At 39.4% G+C, this 26,640-nt stretch overlaps 2 protein-coding genes across 4 annotated transcripts in view; one reads left to right on the top strand and one right to left on the bottom strand.

The window, feature by feature from the left end:
- Positions 1 to 22,446, bottom strand: part of LOC100643941 (connectin) — a 349,916-nt gene extending 327,470 nt beyond the window's left edge. For 2 of the 3 annotated variants that reach the window (XM_020864332.2, XM_012312043.3), the window contains exon 1: positions 22,286 to 22,446. The gene's annotated coding sequence lies outside the window, so the exon portion shown is untranslated. The remainder of the gene's footprint in view (positions 1 to 22,285) is intronic. The other variant, XM_003397886.4, reaches the window with a different exon arrangement.
- Positions 22,447 to 23,127: 681 nt separating this feature from the next.
- LOC100644065 (myotubularin-related protein 9) lies at positions 23,128 to 26,640 on the top strand. Its single transcript, XM_003397887.4, has 7 exons — positions 23,128 to 23,654; positions 23,748 to 23,913; positions 24,000 to 24,292; positions 24,372 to 24,475; positions 24,627 to 24,931; positions 25,018 to 25,341; positions 25,424 to 26,640. The coding sequence occupies exons 1-7, from the start codon at positions 23,499 to 23,501 to the stop codon at positions 25,822 to 25,824; spliced, it is 1,749 nt and encodes a 582-aa protein (XP_003397935.3). The 5' UTR covers positions 23,128 to 23,498; the 3' UTR covers positions 25,825 to 26,640.

The raw sequence follows: 26,640 nt of genomic DNA, 5'->3' as shown, positions 1-26,640 counted from the left end.
GGCGATGGTTTAGGCTTGTGCATAGCTGCGTTTCGACGATAACGAACCGACGGTAATGCCATTAGGCGTTTGCACGGCGGCTCTTCTGCCCCCTAGAGGCCCTCGAAAATCCCTGGAACGAGTTTTGAGGAAAGGAGACAGAGTGATAAAGGGTACTCGTTGCGAGCAGAATTGATCGAACACGGACATTGTCCGGTTGGAATCCAGACCATAAAGAGAGAAAAGTGGAAGAAGAGAAACGAGAAAGAACGAAAGAGGCGGGAAACGGTAGAAATAACTTCGGCCAGGGAGAAAGAAACGTGGAAGAAAGGAGGGACCGGTGTGGTGTCTAGGAGCGAGGGTATTCAAATCGTATCAACCGAGGAGTGGCTCCATTAATTAGCACGAAATTGAATTAATACGTCGATCGCGCTCGTAGAGAACAGCCAGTCGGCTGAATGACGCTCGAATTAAACATTCATTCGGTCGAAATGGGACTTGTGTAGCGGAGGACGTCGATCTGACTCAATGAACCGGCACAGAGAGGGAAAAACTTGGTCGGTGACGGGCCTCGAATAGAGACACGAGAGGATAGTAACTGTGTTACAAAAGTCAAGTACGCGAGAACGCTCGTGGCCTACTGGACGAAACCATTGTTGCGCCAACACAGATGTCCAGAAGAGTCGAGTGGCCCATATGGTCGATACGTTGAAACGCGAACCGGAGAACGCGCTGCCAAGTATCATCTTCGGCTGTTAAACGCGGCGCAGTGCAAATCCGGAGGTGGGTTCAGGCTGGGTGAAGAGGATATTTGATGCGTTCGAGGATCTCTTTTTTTCAGTCGCTCGAGATGATTTATTGAGGGACGGTGAAAGCGAATGACGAATACCAGACATTTTTTTCGATTTGTACGTTTTACAGATTTAGAGTTTGTTGAGGAGATTTATAGATTTAGAGGTTGTTGTTGTTTGTTTATGTAAATTTTCATTTTTATAAACGCAATTAGAGAAATAGAACCGAAGTAAGGATTTGTTTCATCCGCTCAATGTTACGATTAACAAGTAAGAAGATACAGCGTTGTGGTTGTTGTACCGGAACGGTAGAACGAGATAAAACAAGCGTTAAACAAGTTGAAGAAATATTTAGAGATAAAGCAAACGATGTTGAGCGCAGAGGAAACGAAGATGGTGGTGGTTTGAGGAAGACATCGCAGCGACAAGAGAGAGTGGAGATGAAGAGAGGAACAGATCGAGGAAGCGAGGTAAATAAGATATTTAGAGTATATTTTGCAGCGTAGTAAGAAGGTATAAATTATTCTAATAATCGATGCTGAAGTAATCATGCTCGACTTCTCGATCGCACGGCTGGAAACATTATTTCGTTAAACGTCTTTGATCGAAAGGCGAAAAATATCTTTTGGTAAAAAAAATAAAGCCCCTCAAACTTTAAGCTCCACCTACCTGATCAATAAACTTGGCTCAGTTATGAGTTTGCTTTGCCGGTGTAAAGTTCTCGATTCTCTTTCCCTTCTCAACGATTCCGCGAGTCTCGATCGTTTACGTTAGACAAACAACCAAGGTGATGTTTGCCGAAAAATTTTTATCATACAGGGAACTCTGGTACCAAGGAAAAATCCTGACTACGTTTGCCGTAAACTTTCAAATTTCAGAATTCTAAAATATGTAACGAAATCTTCTTTGCCTCGCTTAGATAACTCCGAAGATAAACGTTCCGAACAACTAAACGATCAGCATTCGTTTTTATAAATCATCCTCCCATAAATTCAAAGGATAAGGGGGAATTATTTACTTATGAAAACAAATTAAACCAATAAATCGATCAAATTAACAATCTTAACGATCCAAGTTTATTTCTCTAAATCTTACTAAACTTAAAAGACAAGAAGGAAAATATTCGCCAAGATTTTTCTCTGTTGAACTACCATCTCTATTATTGAAACGTATATTTCTAAAATATCTCTTTTTTTTTTAATATCGATGTTACATTTACAACAAGCTGTGTTGAGCCAACCGGCAAATATCCTGAAATATGTAACGAAAACTCTTCGCCTCACTTACCTAACCATTTCCAAACGTTCAAACGATCAAGATGTATTTCTGCAAACCTAAGGTTCACAAACCCGCCCAAAAAAAGAAAAGAATTCAGCAGAATCCTACTCCATCGAGCTAACATTGATCTTCAAAGTAAATAGCAAAGTACGAGTGTGCTTTTCCTTGAATCTAACCATAGAACCAATGAGAAAAGGGGCCAGCCAGTGAAATGTAAAATACTAACCTGCCGTAGGATTGGCGATTCTTCGAAGGGTCCGTGTCAAAGGGAAATAAGAAAGGAAACGAAAAAGAGAGTTAAACTGTCCACCCTTTGACGCACTCTGCATAATCCTGACCAACCTTATAACCACCCCGGTACCTGTTCAAAGTGTCTTAAGATTATATACGCGACGGAAGAACGAAAAATTCTGGGTTCCTTCGACAATGGAAAGGAAGAAATGGAAGGAAACGAAATGCTCGACGAAAGAATTCCGACGATAACCATCTATGGGAATTGTCGTATTCGAAGATTACTGGGGTAGAAGAACGAACGCGTCGTACAGAGTAAAGCGACTAATGGACGTGGATATTTATTCTTCGTATCGGAAAATTCAACGAGGTATATGTTACTTGCGACTTTTTTAATTCCATTATTTTCCAGGAATTCGGTTCGCGAATATCGACTGTCGATTTTAAACCAACGATGTATCGAGTCTGATAAATATCGATGTAACATGTGCATTATAGCGTGCTCAGTTTCCACGAGATACGTATCATCGAATATGTATACGGAGCATATTTTATAGAAAACAACGATATCCTTCCAAGTATATGAATTTCCATTGATGAATTGCCTGTCGAATTATCGTATACTATTGGTTAATTTATAAACAAATAATTAAAAAATCTGTGATTCCAGGATTCTGGCGTATAAGAAGATGATAAATATTGCTTAAAGATATCAATTTCTCGTTAATTTACATGTTTTACCGTCATTCCTGTATATTCAATGTCGTATTCGAATCAACTAAAATGTCCGCATACCTACGAACGATGGTGCGATACACCGTTTGTGCAGAGCTTTGCGAAAGGATTGAATGAAAATTCTTGTCTCTCGTGATATCAAATGCGTGATAACCTATAACACATAGTTGGTAGGAAACTAGCAGAAACAAAGCTGCATTTTTAATCTTCCATTTTCTCACAAAGAAGCAATTCTTTAGCGGTTATACTTGTCTGGTGCTGGAAGATACAAGGTTTCCGCCCCCGCAATTTATTCCACGATTCAGCATGCATTTTTTATCGGCCGCGTTGGGGCGTAGTTTTATTAGAACGTGAATGGAAAATCGCGTCGCTATGTAACGGGTCAGGAACACCTTCCATTTGGCGTAAAATATTAATCGGTAGCGGATCGCGTCGAAACTCACCTCTCTTTCGTTCCGTGAATAATCAATTCTGATATCTCTGAGGATGAAAATTCAAAAATCAAGATTTCAATTATTACATTTACGAAGCAATAAACGAATTCGATCCTCTCATTTATGCCAGAAGATTCCATACGCTACGTAATACATTTTACATTCCATTTCTACGTTTCTTTCATTCTATTTGCCGTTATACATCTTCTTTTGTGTTTTATTTCGTTCTTTTGTTATTTCCGTTTTTGTTAACGTTAAGTTACAACAATAGAAACAACTGTGAAGAAAGGGGGCAGGCTGCTTCGGAGAATTCAGTGCCAGGAAAGGTTGGAAAGTTATTTGAAGGAGCAACTACGAAACTATCTAATAAATCGTAAAATGTAGAAATAAAAAGGAGCACCTCATACAAGTATATTATTTAAGAAGCATATATTATTTAAGAAAAGTTTCGGACATTCTTCGTCCGTGTTTATACCGTCGTTAAAATTTATAATTTCCTCTTACTAATACGAAACCTGTCTAAAAGGAATTACGTATCAACGTTACGTCAGCATTGCCATTAACTTCTTCAGGTGTCGAACCGATATTTATAATAAGATCGTGAATTTATTAAAAATGTCAAACTTGAATAAAAGTGTATTAATAGTTATAGTCTTCTAATAATAGGTACTTTCGCGAGCCACTGTATATATTTTTATATTTATGTTATACATGTTCTATATTTATTCAAATACAATGTCGATGATCTCGTGAAATATAATAATGCTGTCTTGTAAAACTATGGTATTTTTTTGTACTACTTGCATTTAAACTTTCTTTTGTTCTACGTGACACCGCTTGCAGCGACTGCTTGAAACTTTCCACGGCAAAGACAAGGATCGTCTCTCGTCGGATAACCAAATTTCCACAACGAACCTGAGAAATTTGCCGGAGTTTGCCTGTCCTCGCGAGGAGACTTGGTATCAACGAACCGAGCGACTGTTAAACTCATTATCATACATCATTTCGACCGGCTGACGAGCAAAGAACGTTCAACGTGTCTCGAAACGGACGTTGTCTGTTTTTTTTTTTAACACCGAGCAACAATATCTTTTTACACGTCTGTACGCATTAATTTACTCGTCTCGTTGGTCGGTGAACGCGTTCTCTTCTGAAAAATTTCAGCTAATTTTCAAGTGGAATGAGGTTTCACGGTCTCACGGTTTGCGTCAAACACGGTTAGCATTTTTAAACGGCGCTTTAAATGCAAACGGACGTCGGCAGATTTCCTCGTGCAGAGATACTTAATCGAATTGCCAGGGTTTCTAAGTACTTGTACTCGATAAAAATGGCGAAATTTTGAATGGGAACGACGTTGATGGTATAATTCAAAGATCAAAGATTAGAAAAATTTTCTGAAATTTTCTTCCTCCTGTTTAATGATGTTTTTACGAACTAATAGCAATTTTTCGTTCAGAAGAAATCTTCGTTGTACGTGGATTAGCCAAAATCAACCACGTGAGGATTTTGTGGGGAGTTGTTCCTCTATACGGCAGAGTTTGACGCGAATTACGCGTAAACGATACAGCGCTGCAATGTGTGACGGATAATGGTGTTCTCTACGCAAACACGTTGAAACGAACGATGGGTTCCGAGAAGGGATTCCTGTTTAGATGATGCGAATCGAGACGCTTACTACCATTTGGGTCCGTATCAAAGGATGGCCGAAAATAACCGAAACGCTCAATTGCGAGATGGTGGCACAGCCCATGGGGTACTGGCCGAAGGCGAAAAGTTTGAGGGCAGACATGCTCGTCGCCGTATTAGCAAATTTTGAGGATGCTAGCTTTCGGAACGGAGCTATTCTCAACAAACTGCGAGGGGTTACACCGCTTTTTTAATCGACTGGGGGATAGAAACCCTCCAAAGCCTCAATTCGATTCGGTTGTTGCCACGGAAGTTGGAGAGGCTGGCACCATGGGCTAGGAAGATCCGCCTGTCAGGCGTACGTGACCAAGCGGACCAAGCACTGAGACACCGTGTGGTCCAACTTACCATGTTGAGATGGTCGGGATGCCTGGTGAACATCGACCTTTCCCCAGGAGAAGCTACGACCGAGAGGTTGCTGTTGGACCGGGGCCGGGAGAATCCCCGAGAGACATGAGAGTACACTGGTTGGAGCTGGGATACCTCGATCCTGAATAATCGCCACTCTTGCGAGACTTTTTTGTTTGTTATATGTATTGACTTATGTATATATTTGTATTTCTGTATATATATTAGTATTGTTACTGAATAAAAAGCTAATAAAAGCTTGAAAACTTGTAAACGCTGAACCAACCAACTCAGCAATACGTTCAAAATTAAAATACGATTGATTAGAATAATTTACAATGATTTATACGGAATACTCGAACCAAAACTAAAACACGTTTAGTATTTAGTCCAACAGATTTGCTTCTTTTTAAAGTATCGATAAACTTATCAAAAGTTGCGTGTAACGTTCATAATATATTCGTACAAATTTTCCATGATAAATCTTCAATTACTTTCGTAAATCGCAGTATCTTGTATCTAAATAAAAATTGATGTTTCCACGAGTCCACTAACTTTCACAAGTAGGTGTAGATTCGTTTGATATTTGTTGCCCAATAGCGTCGCGAAAGATTTCAGTTGCGGAAGTAGCTGGAACGTCGTGAAACTCCTGGTTCCCGGAGAAAATGTCCAGGGCACACGCAGCCTCGATTCGAAGTTGGACGAGCCGAGGTTCGATCGCGTGTCTTCCCACATTCCACTGCTCCTCAGACTTTTAAATCGAGAATACGGAATGGCAGAGGGGCTTCGATTTAAACTGGCTACCTCTGCATAAAATCGTTTCCCGTAATTTCCGTGGATTTATGGATGGGGCCAGCCTCGTACACCAACCGATGGTTAACAATCGATGTTTCGGTTTAACGTGTAAACAGCGGCGATAACATTACCCGTTGACAATCTAATAAATACTCTACTGGGATATTTCGCATAGTAGAACTGTTCAAATCCGTCGAATGAATTTAGCTGGCGCCAAATCACACGCGTTTTGTATCTAAAATTCCATTTAATTCGTACAATGATAACGATTATACATTGTAATCTTTGGTAAGATAAAATTCGTTCGTTCGTTACTCATATTGATATTCGATATTGGCAAACACAAAAAATGATCGACAAGCTAAATACATCGAGATTAATATTCGCAAATATTTTATTTATAAAATATTTCAATGTAAACAGTCAGTTGGGAAAGTAATTGGCAAATAGTCGCTGCATTTTCTGAATTAGTTATGGAAATAAATACGGCGCGCTGTTTTTACCGTGGTGCACGATCTTGCACAGAATTCTCCTACGTGTGATTCTGACGCCCGTGTTCGAGCATTTCACACGGTTTTACGAGTTTTTGACCCTTTAATTCGGTCAGGCGCCAAAGTCACCGGCAAAAAGATATACTTTTGGCAAAATTTCGGAAAACGCCCCTTTTTACACAGGAAAAAACTCGCGCGGACAGGTAAATGTACGAACACGATGCAGTTTACATATCCCCGGCCGTAAATCTTGTCTGTCTTTAGGGGAATTTACATTCCATCGGTGTCCTGCCAGTCGTAAAATTCCACTGGAACAGGTGTACCCGCGCTTTCACGATATTAAGGTCTTTTTTGCACTTTGAAAAGCGTGGTTAGAGAGCTTTTGTCAGCTGTCGCGTGGTTGAATAATTACGTGCGAGAGAAGCGGCTGAACGAAGGAACGTTCACAGAAAGGAGATTATCGGAGGAAGATGGCACGAACGTACAAATAGCTTGCCAGTTTAATAGCTATTTGCTGTATTTTGTAAACATTCATTCCGACCGTATTCCATACACAGAGTGAGTTATATAGGAGAAGACAACTGGATATTTCCATAAATATTGGTAATATCAAAAAATGTTAATAAACGAAGTTGGAATATTTTGGCATTGAAGTTTTTGCTTCTGTATTTTTGGACGTGAAAAACGAGCGTATTGCGCATTGTCGAGGATATGTCAAATACGTGTGTGCTTCTTTTTTAAACACAAACGTTGGTTTTTCAATACGTACGAACCCGGCTGACAGACACTAATTCCGACGAATTCGATTATAAATCGAGAAATTCGCCACATTTGAACATCTGCCACGGACGTTTGGGAAATATGATGAAGCAGAGAGAATAAATCGAAAAATTCGTCAGATTTTGAACTATATTTAAAAAGATTTAAACTACCTTAAAAAAAGAAAAATATATTAAGTTTCTTCGTTTCGGATCGAATCTATTTTGCCGGTCGTAATTCCGTCGTTAAATTTGATTTCGAGTCTCCATGCAATTTATTCAATTTCAATCTCGATGTTGCACATATTGCTTTTACGCACGCTCCAGTTGTAATCACGTTTTACAGGCGAGAAACTATGGAATCCGTCAAAAGGATCAATTTGCCCGCCTTAAAGAGCGCATTGTAGAAACCCTGTGCTTCTCGTGCATAATGTGGAATCAAATTGTCAATCATGATCCTTGCGTAGTCTGCATAATTTACTCTCGGGCAGGTCGATCGCTTGATTCGATTATTCGTGTCACATTGTACCGAATTGCACGCGCATCGTCCGCCAATTTGAAACCAATGCACCGCGTTAATGTAACAGGATTCTCTTACTCCACTGATTTATATATAAACAAGCAAGCTTCGCATAAACACTATGTACTGGCGCGGCATATTTTGAATTATCGTATCGATCTTACCAAACTATCTCTGCTGTACGTACCAGGACGCATGATTTTTTCTTCTCAAGTATGTATTTCTTGACTCATTATCCGCTTAGATCTGCGAGTGAGATTTGTGAAAAAAAAGAGGATAAAAAAAAAAATTAATTTCGTTGCAATATTTAGAGACGAACGGTTGCGTAGATCCTATTTCTCTAGTTATACTCGCAAATATATGAATTTGCATAAAAATCAAATTGCAACGTTAAAATCAAATTAAAAAAGAAAAAAATTCCAATTGTCAAGTTAATCGCACGTCACAATTACAACGAGCTTTAACAGCAATTTTGTGACCGCATTTTTCATTTTTCCTTCTGCTCTTCGTTGCTAATATTTTTCTCTTCGTTCTTTCCCTACCTACTTTCTTTTTGTTACTGTTTTCAATCTATGCATGCGGTATTCCTTCGGATATCTCTCAATGGAATATTTTCGGTGCAGTACGATTTACTTGTGAGAAAACGGAAATACACAGAATTGGCGAAGCCACCTTATAACAAGAACGCAAAGTGGGAAAGTTTGCAGCTTCGTCGTCGCTAGTTATTTACGTAATCTCGAGCAAACTCGAAATCAACGTTTCACAAGCAATTTTGAGATCGTACGAGGAAACTTGCCTGCGCAGAAAACTGAAATATGCTGACCCATCGGAAACTTCCGTAGAAAGTATCGGACAACTGGATTAAAAGACGAGAAATCGTAAATCGAACAGACCTTTAATCTCCTTGAGAGATAGAATCTTGAATCTGATTGCCTTCGAATACGTTCACTCGTGAAATCATCGTACGTAGAACACGACCGTAACAAGTAAAATCAACATGTTCGCTGTAACGCGTACATCCAACGAAACAAGCAACGTGAGTCTCGCGCTGCCCAGTTTAAAAATCGTGTCACATTTCCTCGACAAGTACAAAACGAAGGTATCGAACATGGTAGTATCGACTGGTGCGATACCAATGACCATTCGTTCGCTTTGCAGGCTTTTAAGGGACGCGTTTCCCTTTCTCCGACCGCGCATTCTTCCACAACACCGTCCTATGAATCACCGTTTAAAAGCGTCGCGTGTGCCAGCGTCGAAATCATTTTTCACGTCACCGGTTGATTGATACAAACGCGATCTAACCGTGACGAAACTCGGTGCTCCCGGAGGCGAAAAAGGAAACGAGCTTTAGGTCGGAGGATGGCTAGGAAAAAGAAGATCGAAACACCGACTGACTCCTGAGGGAAGGATGGAAGCCGAAGTAAAAACGGCTAAGAAGAATAAAACGGGAGTTTTGGAGGGAAAAAAAGAGAAGAGGAAGAGAGAAGCGCAACGGAGAAAAACGACGTGTCCAGCTGCTTTTTACGCCTCGTTCTTTCTCCGCGAGATCCCACGACAATGAGAACGACACCGGCGACAGCACAGACCTAATTAAGACGGTGAATTCGTTCTCGATGCTAATCACCGCGACTCGCTTCGCCCGTGTATATTTAAACGTTCATTAAACGCTTCATTGTACGAGCGTACCCTGCCGTTTTAAAGGGATTAGGAGACGTCAAAGTTACTGCGTAATAGAGAAAGAGAGAAAAAGAAATTCCCCAAGTCCGACTTCCAAGTTTAATCGCGGCTTCCACTTTTCCTCCCTTTTTCTCTCTCCTTTTCTTCCTTCGTTTTTCGTTTGCCAAGCTTTTGTACTTGTTGCGGCGATACTCGCGCACAGATAATACGTAACCGTTACGGAAGCTTTTTCTGCGAGGCAATCGACGATATTTCATCGACGTTGCCCGACCTACTCTTCGAGTATTTGATTCGCGAGTTCATCTGCATTCAGGCGCGAATTCCAACAGATATCGGGCAATTGAGAAGAGCGTTAAGGCAAGGGAGAGTGTCGTTTGTGAAATTCGAGGCGTTTTCTAGAAGATTTCCGGTAGCTTCCTTTTCTTTTTTGTTTATTCGAGAAGCCTTTCGGTAGTTAGAATGCAACTGTTCCGTGAGTAGTGTAGTATAGAAGATGGTGAGACAAAGAAAATGCTGAGACGCGTGTAAATGTACATCGACGAAGATCCTGTAAATCATTCGTTAAATAAATCTGAAACTATTTTGATATAAATTCTAAGTGTAATCTATGTGTTCCTTTACTTTTATTTCGACGATTAAGATCCACAATTCTCAAGAAAGCGAATAGCTGATAATTTACATAGCAAGTTAGCAATAGGGACAAGCAAAGAATGAAATAATAAGAAAGAAGAAGCGACTTGGTCGTTGACGTGGGTGTTGGTTAAGGAGAGCAAGTTTCCACGCAGTGATCTATAATTCATTGATTATGCAACAAATTCTAATATAAATACGTTCTGCGTGGACAGCCGTCAATTTCACAGGCTATCCACGAACATAAAATCCATAGAAAATAATCAGCAAACGATCTACGCGGGTGCTTCGTCAATGCCATCGTGTCAGATCAAATTATTGCTACGCAAAATACTAATTTCGCTGATAACGAAGATCAGATAGCGATATTCCATTAGCCCTGAAGCTGTTCGTGTCCGTGTAACTCGATAAAGTCGCGAATCAAGTTCCACGTTCACCAAATTAAAAAACAATAAACACGTTCACTGACAATTGATCGAATATAATCTACTCGATTTTATCCATTTCTTTTTAATTAATAGGTGAAACTGTTATAAAAGTTAATCTAAAAAACGATAGATATTCAATTAGTGATTTAATCATTGATTTCATATTTTTACAATTTATAGTACTACACCTGCATAGGATCCTGTTTAAAATGCGAATAAAGTTAAAGCTTTAAAAAAAAAAAAAAAAAAAAAAAAAAAACAACAACAGAAGGAAGGTTCTGAATGGATGTTGCGAAATTATTCACTGTTTCCCTGCGGACGGGGAAACTCCGATAAAAACAAGTCAATTACTCTAAAAAGAAATTAATAAAAAAATTAATATCTATGTAATTGCTTTTTCACACTTTCCAACACACCTACAAACACCTAAATTAAAGTTACGATATAAAGTTACAAATAAGTTACGATCGCCCGTACCTACGTGTACGTACATTGAAAACGTAATACACGAAAAACGATTCGTTGGTGAACGAATTTTTATTCGAACATAGTTTGAAATCACGTGCCAGAAGAAGCTTCCCGTTCGTAAATGAAATTTTTATACAAATACCGTGGCTTAAAGATCGCATGATAGACGAAACGATCGATATGAAACTGAAAACTTTAATAAAGTTAGGCAAATAAATCTTCGATCGAACGTAATAAAAATCATGACGAAGGTTATCTCGCTTCTCGTTCGTAAAATAAACCAGTTACCTTTCAAATATAGTTTTACGTAGTTAGACGGTTACGTGTAATTTATATGATATAAAAATCGCGTAATACGGACAAACTGTGTTTGATCCGATCGCGTGTCGTTCGTGGAGAGCCCGTTCGTATTAAACGTTCGTCTACGAATAGCTTCGCTTTGGAAAATTCAACGATCGACAAGCGTTAAACTGCTCCAAGTTATTCGTCGATGACGATTATTCCGTTGTATAGCAGCCGGCACTTTGCCATGGGATTAATTCACCGTTGCATCCGTCAGTCATGAAAACAACAAGCGTGCACAACGTGTTCCGTTGGCGGATGCAGTCGGTTCAATGGTTTTGGTCGCGCGTGCTCGCCGAAATCGAGTCCACGGCCCGTCCATTTTGTCGCGTCCATTCTGCCGGGTGATTTCACCTGAACGCTGACAAAAGAAACGCGATTCACAAGACGAAAACTGAACCGATTCGTTATGCCGCGTTGAACATTTCATTCGCGATTTTGTTCCCTTTTTATTTGGACTCGTCGGCGATGCAACGATAGAGAAACAACGAAAGATAGAGCGGGAGAAGAGCCGCGTGTTTCGAATTCACAGCGAACCGTCGATTTATTATGAACATCGATAAGACCGAAACAAGAAACCGTAGAATTCATACCGTTATCGGTACAAAAGCGAGAGGGATTAAAATCATTGGAGTGTTCGCTTCGTAGATATTCGTTGTAACGTTAAACGGGACAATGAGAAAATATCCACTTGGTCGAATAATGAAACACCGTGTCAATTATCCGGAACGTTCCCGACAAAAACATGCCCCAAAATTAACAACAGTTAAAATCACAGTTGCCATCTCATCCGCTTTACTTTAGATTTTTACGTTTCCCATTATGAATTTTCTGTTACATCTTCATAAAATGTGGACGATAATCAGGAACCTCAAATTCCTGACAAGATCAATGGTTTTCTACACGAGTAGATGCATCATTCCGGTAAGATAAATTCCGATAACGCTCAACCATAATCATAAACCGCGATCTTCTATTTATATGAATCTCGTTTAAATTTGATATCGATGATGCTTTAATGCTTCTACAGTCGAACTCGGAAACTCTCTCGCGAAATTACCTTACGCGTGCCGGAAATATTCATCCAAAATTCCCTGAACAGCCTCGACGAAGATACCTCAACGATCGCAAACCAAAGCAAAATACCTGTTTACGCTCCTATGGAGCGAACTTCAGCCTAATTTCGCGCACCACCTAGCGTATCCAAAGCGCGCGAGAGAAAACGCACGCGAGCGACATCGCGAAATCGGTCGATGCAACAAACGATGAGGCGCGACTTGTGTCAAAGAAACTCGGTAAATTGAATATATCGCGTCAGAGAGAAAAAATTCAGGCGTCATTTACGCGAGAGCAATACTCGCGAGCCCTGTGTGTCGCAACCGCGCGTTATATATACACGTTACGCTCGGAAAACAGAGACAAGCAGCGTAAAGAAGAGAGAAAAAGAGAAATTGGAACAAATAATCCGCAACTTACTGCCGCGAACCTGGCGCGGCTCGTAACTAAAAAGAGTTGGCGGGCTGTTTTCACGTGTTCCGCGAGCTTCCATACACCGGTTTGGAACGAGTGCAGACTGAGAGTGCACTGGGTCCACGCAGGGTACAATATCGCGACGGCGTTGACATTCGAAAGCAAAAGTGGACAAAAACAACGTTGCAGGTGGAAATAAACGACAACCGATGGAGGTAGGCAGCCGATGGCAATTTTTAACAAAGTTTCTACGTAACAAACAGGTCCACGGGTGGAAACGGTTTATTTGATCGCGCTTCATCGCCTACGTATACGTACTACTGCGTGGCTCTGTGATTATGGTAAAAAGTTGGTCGACGTTTCGCGTTTCCTCGATCCCTTTCATCCAACTGTTTCATGGAAACTTTTGTTTCCACTTTTTCAGCCTTTCTTGACGTATAATTCGAACGAAGATGCCCGGAATACATAGAAGTTAATCAATATGCTTTTAATAGAAATAAAACGCTCGTTCCCGGAGAGAATTTTTCACGCAGTTGAATTTTTATTTCGTTGTTACGATCTAGCGAGAAACTTTGAAACTTCGACGTATGAATATATCTACGTGTTTCGTCGTAAAAAATTGTACAAAAAGTATAGAATATCGTGAAATAAATGACATTTTATTCCGTAACATTAGGATTCAACGAATGAACATATCGCCAAGTGAAACTTTACCGGTACCTTCGGTACGTTTTTACCAAATTGTTTTGCCAAAACTTTAAATTCTCGTAAACGAGCCGCGTTAGCAGCAACGTAACTTTTTAATCAGAGAAAAAATTCCTCACCTTTGACGTTGTATTTGCCAACGATACGGCAAAGAACGTCTCTTTTCGCTCGATGAAAGCTTTACTTCCCTCGACTGACACGGACACATCGACGCTACGTAGAACACGTTAAACGAAATACTTGTTTGTTTAAGTGAACTTTCACGCTGATACTTCGTTTAAATTTAACATATTCGCTATTGACGTTTCAATCGATGTCCGAAAGTGATTTACCTTTGCGGTGACGTGAAAATCGACGTGAAAATCAACGAGAAATATCGACTCTGCGTGTCTCTGGCGAAAGAGACGAGGGCCGTTTGCCCACAAATAAACGTGCACAATCATGCTTCGACAATTTCAAAAGGACTTACGAATCGTTTTCAAAGTTAGGGGTTGATATGAAAAGGGGTCAGCTAAGACTTTCGGGCTTTCACGGGGCCAGCGGATCGTAATCTGCCGTCCATGTATATTCAAATACCCGACACGATAAATCTTCTTGCTTTTCGTTTATTAACGAGACAACGATTCCGTATCCATCCGATCGATTTCCATTATATCCCACTGGCCGGGATTAAAGAGAGCCGTTTCATACGACGTGTTGAATAGCGGAGGAATCTTAAAAGTGTACAAGATCAATCGAATACATGCGTGTATATATATATGTCGGGTTGACGTTAAGATTAGAGTTAGGGTTAAGGGCGTGAAACGAATCCCTATTGGCGCTAGACGTGATCATTATGCAATAGAGGAGATATTTACTAGTGCAAATATGACTATGATGGAATCGGACAAGTAATCGCGATAATTAGATACTCGAGAAGCTAATGACAATGATCCTAGGCTCAATAACGAATCCACGGTCAACGGGATGACGAACTCTACTCTTCTTTAGCGTCTAAGTTGTACTCAATGTTAATGCATGGGGCAATCACTACGTATCTGAGAGTTACTTGAATCGTCGTCGAGATCATACGGGAGAGTGCTTCTCCGTCTCGACGATGCCGTCGAGGAAAACTATAATGGGTGTGTCTAAGGACATGAGATCCTCGGATTCGTCAAAGAAAGCTTTCGTTCCAAAGGTGAGGGAAATTAGCGCTGTTGCTAATTGGTCGATCTCCATATCGGCGTTTTGAAAGAGATGCTGGCCGCCCTTGAGGGGAGGTTATTGACGGGGGGCATCGTTCGTGGAAGATAGGTTTCTCCCATCTTCCCGTAGTTGCAACAAAGGCTGCTTGTCTATATGAAGGACTTTGCTTGACTAAATCTTCAGATTTATTGCGGGATCTCACGTTAGCTAAACATATACTGCGGAGGTATGTTGACATCTGGAGATCATCTTACCCGGTGGATAGAATCTGCGTATGGCGAGCCACGGGACAGAAACCATTGAAATATTTACTGCCGCGTATCGCTACGATTATTTCTTTTAAGGAGAAGTATAGAGTTACTCTGTGCCTTTGTTAGATAAAACGTCCATCCCTTTGACCGCGGCTACGTTCGGCGACTGATTGTCGCCTCGAGCCCAAGCTCATGATCATAAATCTCGAACAATCGGAGCGGCATTTGTTTAATCTAAGTTACAACGTTACGGTATTCCCGCGAATCCAAGGAGGGATTCCGGTGTTCTTTCATGTCCGACATATATATATGATGAAAGAACACCGGAACCTCTCCTTGGATTCTCGGGAATACCGTAACTTTGTAACTTAGATTAAACAAATGTCGTTCCGATTGTTCGAGATTTATGATCGTGAGCTTGGGCTCGAGGCGACAATCAGTCGCCGAACGTAGCCGCGGTCAAAGGGATGGACGTTTTATCTAACAAAGGCACAGAGTAACTCGATACCTCTCCTTAAAAGAAATAGTCGTAGCGATACGCGGCAGTAAATATTTCAATGGTTTTTGTCCCGTGGCTCGCCACACGCAGATTCTATCCTCCGGGTAAGATGACCTCCAGAAGTCAACATACCTCCGCAGTATATGTTTAGCTAACGTGAGGACCCGCAATAAATCTTAAGATTTAGTCAAGCAAAGTCCTTCATATAGACAAGTAGTCTTTGTTGCAACTACGGGAAGATGGGAGAAACCTATCTTCCACGAACAATGCCCCCCGTCAACAACCTCCCCTCAAGGGCGGCCAGCATCTTTTTCAAAACGCCGATATGGAGATCGACCAACTAGCAACAGCGCTAATTTGCCTCACCTTTGGAACGAAAGCTTTCTTTGACGAATCCGAGGATCTCATGTCCTTAGACCCACCCATTATAGTTTTCCTCGACGGCATCGTCGAGACGGAGAGTTACTCTCCGGTACGATCTCGACGACGATTCAAGTAACTCTCGGATACGTAGTAATTGCCCCATGCATTAACATTGAGTACAACTTAGACGCTAAAGAAGAGTAGAGTTCGTCATCCCCTTGACCGTGGATTCGTTATTGAGCCTAGGATCATCGTCGTTAGCTTCTCGAGTATCTAATTATCGCGATTACTTGTCCGATTCCATCATAGTCATATTTGCACTAGTAAATATCTCCTCTATTGCATAATGATCACGTCTAGCGCCAATAGGGATTCGTTTCACGCCCTTAACCCTAACTCTAATCTTAACGTCAACCCGACATATATATAAGGTTCAATAATTGGATAATTCAGGGATCGATTCTGAAGTCTGATAATCGAGTTTTTTTATTATGAAGTAATTAAAAATACAAAAAATAAACAACAATTAATATGCGTCTATAACAATAAATAACGATAATTATCTAAACGGGAAATAACAAGTCTTTGGTACGATGTTCACCTGAAAATCGAGAATCGATTTTCAACGTCCTGAGCTACCGATCTTTCTTCTTCAGTCTTTAAAATCTTAAATAACTATTCTGTAACCTTGTCTGTCCCTAATGTAACTCTCTGTCCGTCCGTTTGGGAAAAACGTGCTTCTTCAAATGGTCGTCCGTAAATCAAAGGAAGATCGCTTTGTCCGTGAAACACAGCCTGTCGTGCTACCCGTAAAACAAAAAGAATCCCTATCCTACATGAACTCTAGGGAGTTTACATATATATATACTTAATAGAATTTACAAAATAAATCGGATCTCTAAATCGCAGGATTGAAAAAAAGAAGGAAACACGCGCCAAGATGTTTATACGGTAGATCAGAATGCTTGAATTTTGATAACGTAACAGTTTCCTCTCGGAAGCGATTCTCCGAAAAAACTGTCTCAAGACCCTCGGAAACTGAAAATGAGACGAAAAGATTATCGCGAGTTTTACTCGACGCGTTAAATACTCTGGAAACAAAAACGACTCTGTAGGAGAAAGATTCGCAGGCCATTCACGTTCAGATCCTCGGAAGAAACTACCCCTAAATTCAGTCAAGAGAGCACGGGGCTAAATTCGATCACCGGATCAGTCCTGATCCTATAAAATTTAGAGAACTGTAGAGGTAAAAAAAAGAAAGAGAAGAGGCGAAGAGAGAATGAGCGAAGGAAGGAAATAGAGGGGAACAAATCGAATCGGTGTTCCGCGAGGCGCGGGACCAGAGATACGAAACGAAAGACAACGGCTAACAATACGCCGTTTCGAGCCCACTGAAAGGATTTTCGCGACACCCTAAAGTGGCCGTTGAAATCTTGTTAGGCTGCGAAAATGCGGGGCTCGAGACTGTGTCACCCGAAAACCTACTCGTTCCACGTTTTCCCTTCTCTTTCCCTTTTGCTGATTCACAGTTCCCGGTCGTCGTTCGTTTTTCCCATTACGAAACTATGGTGCAAAGGATGCTGATACTGTTCGACAGGAACAGAGAGAAACAATTTTATAACGAAATAAACGCGCAGTGCGGCATACAGTGGACGGAAATCGAAATAATCGTTGCTCGATTTTCATCGTATTATTCGATGATATCGTTAATCTATAAGTAAGTAAGAAGTAACGAACGTAAACTATAATTTGCCCAAAAATCCACAGAGGATTAATAAAAATCGTTTGTACACCAAAGGCAATAATTACTTGGAAATTAGCTCGCTGGTTATACGTTCCTGTCCTTACAGTCCTATTGATTCGCGTTAAACAGCATTTGTTACGCCTTAAATATTAAGTATGAAGAATTTGAAGAAAAATACGTATAATTTCAATTGGCAATTTAAAAGATTGCTCGATATCGAGAAGGCATTGTATTACGTTGCTACGCGATCTTTTTCTGTTACAGATTAAGCGCGACTTGGCTGAGGAGTGGATTTCTAATCGCACTTGTTCCAAGAAAGTTGTCAAAGTAACGCAAAAGCTCCGTTCTTTACCAGACGTCGGCGCAACGTCTGACGAGATGGAAGGAAAGACGAACGATTTCCGCGTGATACTTACGAAAAAACGAAACGATCGTTCCCTACATCGACGCTATTTACTGAAACGTCACCGTGTGTAATTAGACGAAGAAAAAGATATGTTATAACGTATTTAAACGAAGCCAGAGAGCAGGAAAAATCCTGACAAAGAGTCGATAAACAGACTTTTACTCACGTCGAACCCCTTAATACCAAGTTTCAGGAAAACTGCGCATTACGTACATTTTTTAGCTTTGCCCCAAATCCTTATTCAAATGCCACATCGTGGAACGTGAGAACGTTACCTGCAAACGTACGATCGCTGCCTGCGAACCTGGTCTGTGAACGTGCGAACGTGGCCTGCAAACGCGCGAACGTGGGCAACAATTTTTGCTTTTTGTCTGGAATCCTCGTTCGAATGCCGCACTCTGTTCTACTGCGGAAATTGAGAAAAGGATATTGGATACACAGAGATGTACACTACCGGTCAGAAGCTTGGAATTCGTCAGATTCCTTTGATTCAAGCGTACGTATTCCGTCAAAGCAGCAACTTAAGAAATGTAACAATTTAGAATTTTGTTATTTTACCAAGCTTTTCCCTCGATTTATCAAAGTGCAAATAATTATCATCGATACGACTGCGGTACATCGGTTTTCAATCGATCATGAAATTATAATACAATTGAAATTATCCTAACTGCGGTTTATTGGTACATTAGCAGCGAGTATTATTAGCTACTCGTTCTTCCTCGATTGATCTCTTACTTTAAAATAAAATAAAGCTTTCGGAATGTAGAGTAACAAGTAATCAAAGTTAAGAAAAACGACTAAACTAATACTTTCGTTCTGAAAATTGTAACAGCGATTCGCAACTGTGAACGAATACACGACTCGTGCACGATTAAGCACTACAGTTTCACGGTTAATGCGCGAAACTTGAAAAAAGGTACAAGAAAACACGATTGCAACGAAAATGGAAATCAGGCTACGGATCAGCGGGTGCCGATTTCATTGTCGCGCTTTTTATCGTATCGAGCTTTCCGGCCAATTGTCGTGCAAACACGCTCACGCGACTATTACGAGATTAGCGGCGCGTCATTCTCAAATGCAGGCGAAAGGGAGCGAACGAGAGGGAAAAGAAGGCACACGCCGATCCACGCTCGAGAACGCGTATAATTGAATTGTCAGGAATCCGCGCGATTTACATGAAGCCGCGACCAATGCTGTTTCAACGTTCATAATCGCGTGGCGAACGAGTCTTTAACCCTCGAACGCCCGTGAGAAAAGCAACAACGTATCTACCCTCCACGGAATAATTTATGTTTAAGGGTAGCCGGATATTTCGAAATTATACGGTTAGGTTAGTTTAAATTATACGTCCGAGGGAAATTGTAAATTCGTAAGTCGTAAATATGTACGTACGGTAAGTCGCGCAAGCGTTTATAATTATTTTATCCGAAACAGTGATTATTTCATGAATTACTTCTTACAACAGCCATTAGTGTAAAAGATAAATTAACGGAACTGTAAGTGTTAGCATTAGTCGAATCAATTAACTTTTTAGTTACAGTAGCGATGAACAGAAGTACGATTATTCGAAATTAAAAATAAAATTCAAACGATATTTCCGTCGTTGGCTCGAAATCTAGAACCTTGGAAATATATTGGATTGGTAACTATGTAATTGCGGATTTTACCTATTGATCCCATTAATGATACCATTAGGTGGTAATGACAAAATCCGCAATCACTTAATTACTAACCGAATAATTTGCTTTTTATAATTTAAATCGCTCCTGCCAACAACCTGCGTTCGTCATAAAATACGTTCGTATAGTTGAAACTATACTTCGACTGATAATAGAGATTCACAGATGTATAAGATCGCGGTATCTGGAGCTGAGCATTAATTTGTTCGTGTAAACTATGTTCTACCGTATCGTACATTTCCGATGAATGCGCAAAAGTTCTTTCACATTCAAATTCCCGCAGGTACTCTAAATCGAGCATACACAGTTGGAAGAGACACGCGCGATCGTGATATCAGTTAATAACGCAACGGAACAGAATTCATTGGTCAACATTAGACGCATAGAACTTGCCCTCTGCCGCATTTTGACAATAGCAGCGGACCTTACGCTGCTACTGGGTAGCGTTCAATGAAAACGGCATTGTTACGATTTCCAAATAAATCGCGGCGTCGGTGCGGTAATGCCGTCGCTATGCCGTCGAAACGCGAATCAATTCGAATGGTAATTTAGTGGCGATGCTTGGGCGGATTATGCCGGTCGAATAACATTTCAGATTCCTCGCGAGCATACATGCGAACGCACACATGCATTCGCGAACCGTGTGTTCGATATTTCGAAATACAATGTAAAAATCACGAAATAAAATATTAGATTTACGAGGAAATTGCGTCCGCTTGCCGATTCACGAAATTTCCAAACATAGAGTTATTAGTAGCTAGAGATTATAATTCTATGTACTAACCACTTGACCGAGCCATTTTTTAACCAAATGCTTCTACTATCATAGAATTACAAATTACAAATTATGAAGAAACCAAATTTCTGTTCTACGTTAACTTATTGAAAAACGGCACTCAATTCGTTCATGCATTTGGTATTCCATTTGAAAATGGAACTTGTCTTACGCGGTATTTAAATCTTATGAAACATGTAGCATACAGAACGTAGGTAATGAAACGATAATTTGCTTCTTAAATTACTTCTTTAAAATCGCTTTCCATATTGCTTCCATTTATAAAAGATAGAAAAGAAGAGAATGCTATTAAACGAGTGTAGGAATATTTTTCTTTTCGAAACAGGACTCTTCGGTTCGATAAAGTTTTACTGTAAAAGCGTACTGGAATTGCTAACCCGACCATAAAAATTTTCAGAACGCAAAGAGTTGAAATCAAAAAGAAGTTTCCGCTAGATCGAATAATATTTTGTTTTCATTTTTGCATCTTTCTCTCGGTCGGGTATTACTCCCGAAAAGTTGTTCGTCGCGCGACATTAATATGGCAATGTCTTTCCGCGCCACCTTCTTCGTCGGCAGTTAACACGCGCTCTCTTAAAGTTCCGTCCAACTTTTCGCCACTAAAACAATTTGACCGGGCCGAGAGGCGACAGCGACGCGGATAAAGCCACCGCTACGTCCCGAGAACTTCGCGATGTTACCACGCTGTCGTAATACCTTTCACACCCCGATCGTTTGATAACGTAATCGTTCAGATTAATCCTTTTTAACAAGCGAACCGCGCGTACGTGTAGGCGACGAGCTAACGACGACTACGTGACTTTCGCGATTCGACGATCCACGGCTACCAACAACCACGCGCGCACCACGATTTATGAATTTATACGCCGATAACCTATTCGGAATACAGAACGTTCCAGTCGATTATAAAACACGCACGGATTCGCCAATGAGCCTTCGAACGATGTCGCGACAAATTTGTCTCTTTCGCTCCAGATTCTTATTTAACAGTATGTAGCAGGTTATTGACAAGCCGAAACGATGGAAAAAACGTATTCAAACCTGTATTTGCAATATGCGTTTACGAACGCATATTATATATGCCGCTAACAATGTGTTAGTCGATAACAGTCGATTAACAATAACTTGGTTGATATTCGCTAAATACCGATCTAGGGGAATTTACAAAATATGTACGTGGAATAAAATGTTCATCGTTAACGAGCACATCGACTGTCACATATAGGAGACGTAAACGTGTCGCGGTGATCGAGTACATTCGACGACTTCCGTTGACGCAGGAAAGTTGACATTAATTCGAATTACATATGATTTGACCGCTTCGGGCCAATCATACAACGCCGGATGCGGTTCGCCTCCGTATTTCAACTCCACGTGCGATTTAACGTGGTTACGTATTAAACGAAAGTACAATTTCGCTCGATAAATGCCGCAGGAAATACGATGACGAAACGTCATTATAGGACAATGCGTCAAATCACCGAAGGGAGAGAGCGTTGACTCGCAACGAGAGTCGATGTACTGGTAATATTAACATTTTTTCGTGGTTAAAGAACATAATTGAACAAACGGAGAAATGTCAACATTGGAACTTACCGAATTCTCGATCGGAGAGTTCGCAATGAGATGTCACAGTCTGCACCACTCGATCCTCTTCGCAAAAGTAGATGAGTATCGTGAGACTAAGCTGCTGACTACCAACTGAAGGCGATGTGCATTCGTTGGCATCTAAAATGCAACTTGAACCTTAGCCCGCGCTTTGGTGACTGCCAAAGAACTGAGAGTGGTGGGGATTCCCCTACTCCTCGCCATTATGTTCACGCGAAATCGCCACCAGATGACTATACGGGTATCCAATTTTACAGTCGATAAGGTTAAGATCGATTTCTACTATAGCAACCGCTGTTATTAGGAAATGTAAATACTACTTATCGAACACATAAAAGCACGCACAAGTCTCGGAAAAATCTAAGTACTGTTAGCAAAAGGAGAAATAAAAAAGAAAAAGATAGCAGCAAATCGACGCACATTAATACAGAAAATGATCTTATCGATGACGAATCTTCGTTTACCTTTTGTAACTCAAAAACCGGGTAAACTTAATCACAGATGAGTACACAACATGGTCATTCACTAAAAGGAGGTTTAAAACGAGAATTTCACGTCTTACCAATGTTTCTTCTATCAATGTTGCTTCTAACGACAAGAATTATTAGTAGCTATCAATGATAATTAATAATTACGACACATAATAAATTTATTATCACAATTCCTTTGTTCGTTCCTTTGACTACTTTGCTGTACGATATTCGTATTTACCGCAACAGAATCCCTACTACGAGAGGTCACAACTGTACTCACTAAAGGTATAGACAAAAGGCAAAGGCTACCTACATAACCATGACGTTCTTAAAATTAACGCTGCGGGGAGCCACATTACGTAAACTATACATAACATAATAAGTAACAACGGCTAAGGGAAGGCAAATTTACTAATGGATAGCATAAAATATAAGAAACGTAAACAGAAGTGCAGCGATTAACAATACATTTTTCCAACGTATACTAAAATATTAGCATTCGTGATACAGGCACATTTCACAGAGATTGAAGAGTATGAAGGCTTAACAAATATTTCTTTATAAATCTATCCATAAATCTACATTTGCAATTATTCCAAGTAACCAAATAAAACTTGTTCAGTGATGATTATATAGATAACAGTGTTAGGTTATGTAGAGCTTGAAAAACAAATTATATGTATTTCTGTCAATAATTAAATATCAACAACGTTCGATCGAAACGTATAATGGAACTTGGCGACCTAATATTAATTCCAAAACTTGATAACGTTGCGTTGGTAAATAAAAGTGATGGCAATTACAAAAGTATAGATGGAAGACTATGTATTAGTAGTCACCATCTTCTTTGGTCTTCGCGACAAGGCGATGGACAAGAGCTCTGGGTACGCTCTAATGTGAAAATTATTTTAGCATTATGATTATTTGAAATGTTAGTTTAGTCCATTTATATTCTATCTTCTTTCAATGTTTTTCAGCTATTATATCGAAATATTGACCTTATAGAGAAAAAATTGAATACCCAAAGTCCAGGTGGTACCATTATATTAAAATGTAAAGATTTTCACATTCTTCAATTAGATATTAATTCAACAGATGACTTAACAAATGTTGCGCTATCTATAGAGATGTTAACGTCGCAAGGTGAAATACGTAACGTTATTTTCATCTTTGTAAAAGTATATTTTCTCCATATTTTGTGGTAATTCCCATTTCTTTCTTTACTACAGAGCAAACTTTACAGTATCCCTTTTTTAATAGACCACAAGTTACTAACAGTACTGTAAAACAAATAGAAGATGGGTGGACTGCATTTGCTCCAGTATCAGAATGGTCCAGATTGTTAACTGCTTATGCGGATGAATGGCGTATTAGTTATTTAAATAAAGACTACAAAGTTTGCAATTCTTATCCTTCTGCTGTTATAGTACCACGTCATATAGAAGATAAAATTATAATATCATCTGCCAATTTTAGAGATGGTGGACGATTTCCAGTTTTATGTTACAGACACGAAGGAGGGGTACGTAATATCATATTATGCCACAAGTACAATACAATAAATTAGATATATATACAGGATTGATCAACCAACGTTACAGAGTATCTTGTTAAGAAGTAGTCAACCAATGTGTGGCACTAATGGTAAAAGATGTAAAGAAGATGAAAGATTGTTAAATGCTGTGTTAGGGCCAGGAAGACGTGGGTAAATACCACATTCTTTAAAGCTTATACTTTAGCCAATCTTAGAAGTGTTCAACTATGATTTGATATTTAATATCAATCGCAGTGTCTCATACTAATAAGTAATACTTTTTCAATCTAACCAATGTTACTAATGTAAAATTTGTCAATAGTTATATAATAGATACAAGGTCCATTAGCCAAGCTCAAAGTTCCAGAGCTAAGGGTGGTGGTACAGAAATGGATGCTGCTTATCCGCAATGGCGGAAAGTACACAAAGCGGTTCCGCGACCCCATGATTTAGCAGATAGTTTTTTTAAATTGATAGAAGCTTGTAATGATATAACGTGTTCTACTTCCCAGTGGATCTCAAGACTTGATAACGGCGGATGGTTATCCGCTGTACAAAGCGCTTTAAACGCTGCTTGTGTAACTGCTCAGTGTCTTCATCAAGAAGTTGCAGCTGTATTAGTTCATGGTATATAATCTATAAAATGATTAAGCAAATACGATTATATTAATTATAGTATTACTAAGTAAGGATACTTGCTGCGTTTTGAACAGGTAGTGCTGGCAGAGATTCTACTTTAGTGGTAACCAGCTTAGCACAAACGATATTAAATCCTGACTGTAGAACAGTACGTGGCCTTCAAGCTTTAATCGAACGTGAATGGATACAAGCTGGTCACCAATTTTTTAGCCGTACACGTCATGGACCATATCATCCATCAAATTCACAAAATCCAACGCATGCTCCGACTTTTCTTCTTTTCCTCGACTGTCTTTATCAACTCCATTATCAATTCCAATTTAGCTTTGAATATACAGTAGAATTATTGATTGAATTGTACAATCATGCATATTACTCTAATTATGGCACATTTTTAGGTATTTACACATAATACTATTATATATTCATTCTAATACTTAATTTCCATATTTAAAATATTTGTATATATATTGGTTCCAGGTGATTCAGAAGCAGAGAGAGTTAGACTTCGATTATCTGAACGAACGTGTAGTTTATGGTCTTATATAAATCAACCGGAAATATTGGAGAAATGGTTGAACCCTTTGTATGAACCAAATTCAGGAGTCATTTGGCCCAGTGTTGCACCTATTAGTATTCAGTTGTGGAAGGAACTTTACCTTGGCCATACAAGTGTTGCTCCATGGAAAAGTTTACCATCATGTATAAAACAAATAAAACAAAACTATATGGCAGTACGCAAAGTTGCCAGTCAATTACAAATTCAGATTAAACAAGCGATAGAGCAAATGCGTTCAAACCCTGATATATGTTATGAAGAGGAAAATCAAGATGAGCATACTTGTATAGCACAATTAAGTCTAGAATCTCGAAATACGTGATATACATTATGGACAATATAAAGAGGAAAAAAATTCATTTACATGAGACATACAATATCGTAATTTGAACTTATTTACGACATAAAATTACCAAGTAATACAATCGTGTGTTTATCAAAAATTCACCAAAATTTCAAAAGTTATTTATCTCATATATACGTTTTTTTATGTTTCCTTAGGATAAAAATCATTTTTTCCATAATATAATAATTGAAATATAAATAACACGTTCACGTGTGTAAAGACGCACATTGTTTATTCAATTATTTATTCTTAAACAATTTATTATAATATACATAAGATTTATATTATACATGTAGAGCAGAGGAAACAAGTATTTATTGATTCCACTCAGATATCCGGTCCCTTATATACGTCAAGTAATTGTAAATATAACATTGTACGAAGTATATATACAGTGAAAAAATGAAATGTTTACAACTACTTCGTATTCAATATTGTTTTATTTTTAAATATATACATAATATTTTTATAAAAGAAAATAGAAAAAAGAATGAATTATAAAATTATGGTACATTGATTCCATTCTCGAATTGTACATATATCCAAAAGTAAAAATAGTCTGGACGCAGAAAAAAGACGGTAAAGACAAGTTCTTACCGTTATATAGGAAGGACGAATGAAATATGAGAAGGAAAAGTGGATAAACAGAGACAGATAGATCAGGAGGAGAGGGTTAAGGGCAACAGGATTATTACTACCAATGAAAAGAGGGAGATCGTTGGAGGGGAAATACAGCAGGTGTTCATACTAAACAAAGAAACTGAAATAAATCCTATATTCACTGCTTTGAAA

Source organism: Bombus terrestris, chromosome 9, assembly GCF_910591885.1.
Source record: "Bombus terrestris chromosome 9, iyBomTerr1.2, whole genome shotgun sequence".
In the NCBI taxonomy this organism is placed as follows: domain Eukaryota; kingdom Metazoa; phylum Arthropoda; class Insecta; order Hymenoptera; family Apidae; genus Bombus; species Bombus terrestris.
This window is presented reverse-complemented; position numbering and strand designations above follow the sequence as displayed.

Excerpts from the sequence above, each read along its gene's own strand:
- LOC100644065 (XM_003397887.4), top strand. The coding sequence starts at position 23,499 with ATGGAACTTGGCGACCTAATATTAATTCCAAAACTTGATAACGTTGCG. Across the intron at positions 23,655-23,747 it reads GCGATGGACAAGAGCTCTGG|CTATTATATCGAAATATTGA; the intron begins GTACGCTCTAAT and ends AATGTTTTTCAG. Across the intron at positions 23,914-23,999 it reads AGAGATGTTAACGTCGCAAG|AGCAAACTTTACAGTATCCC; the intron begins GTGAAATACGTA and ends TCTTTACTACAG.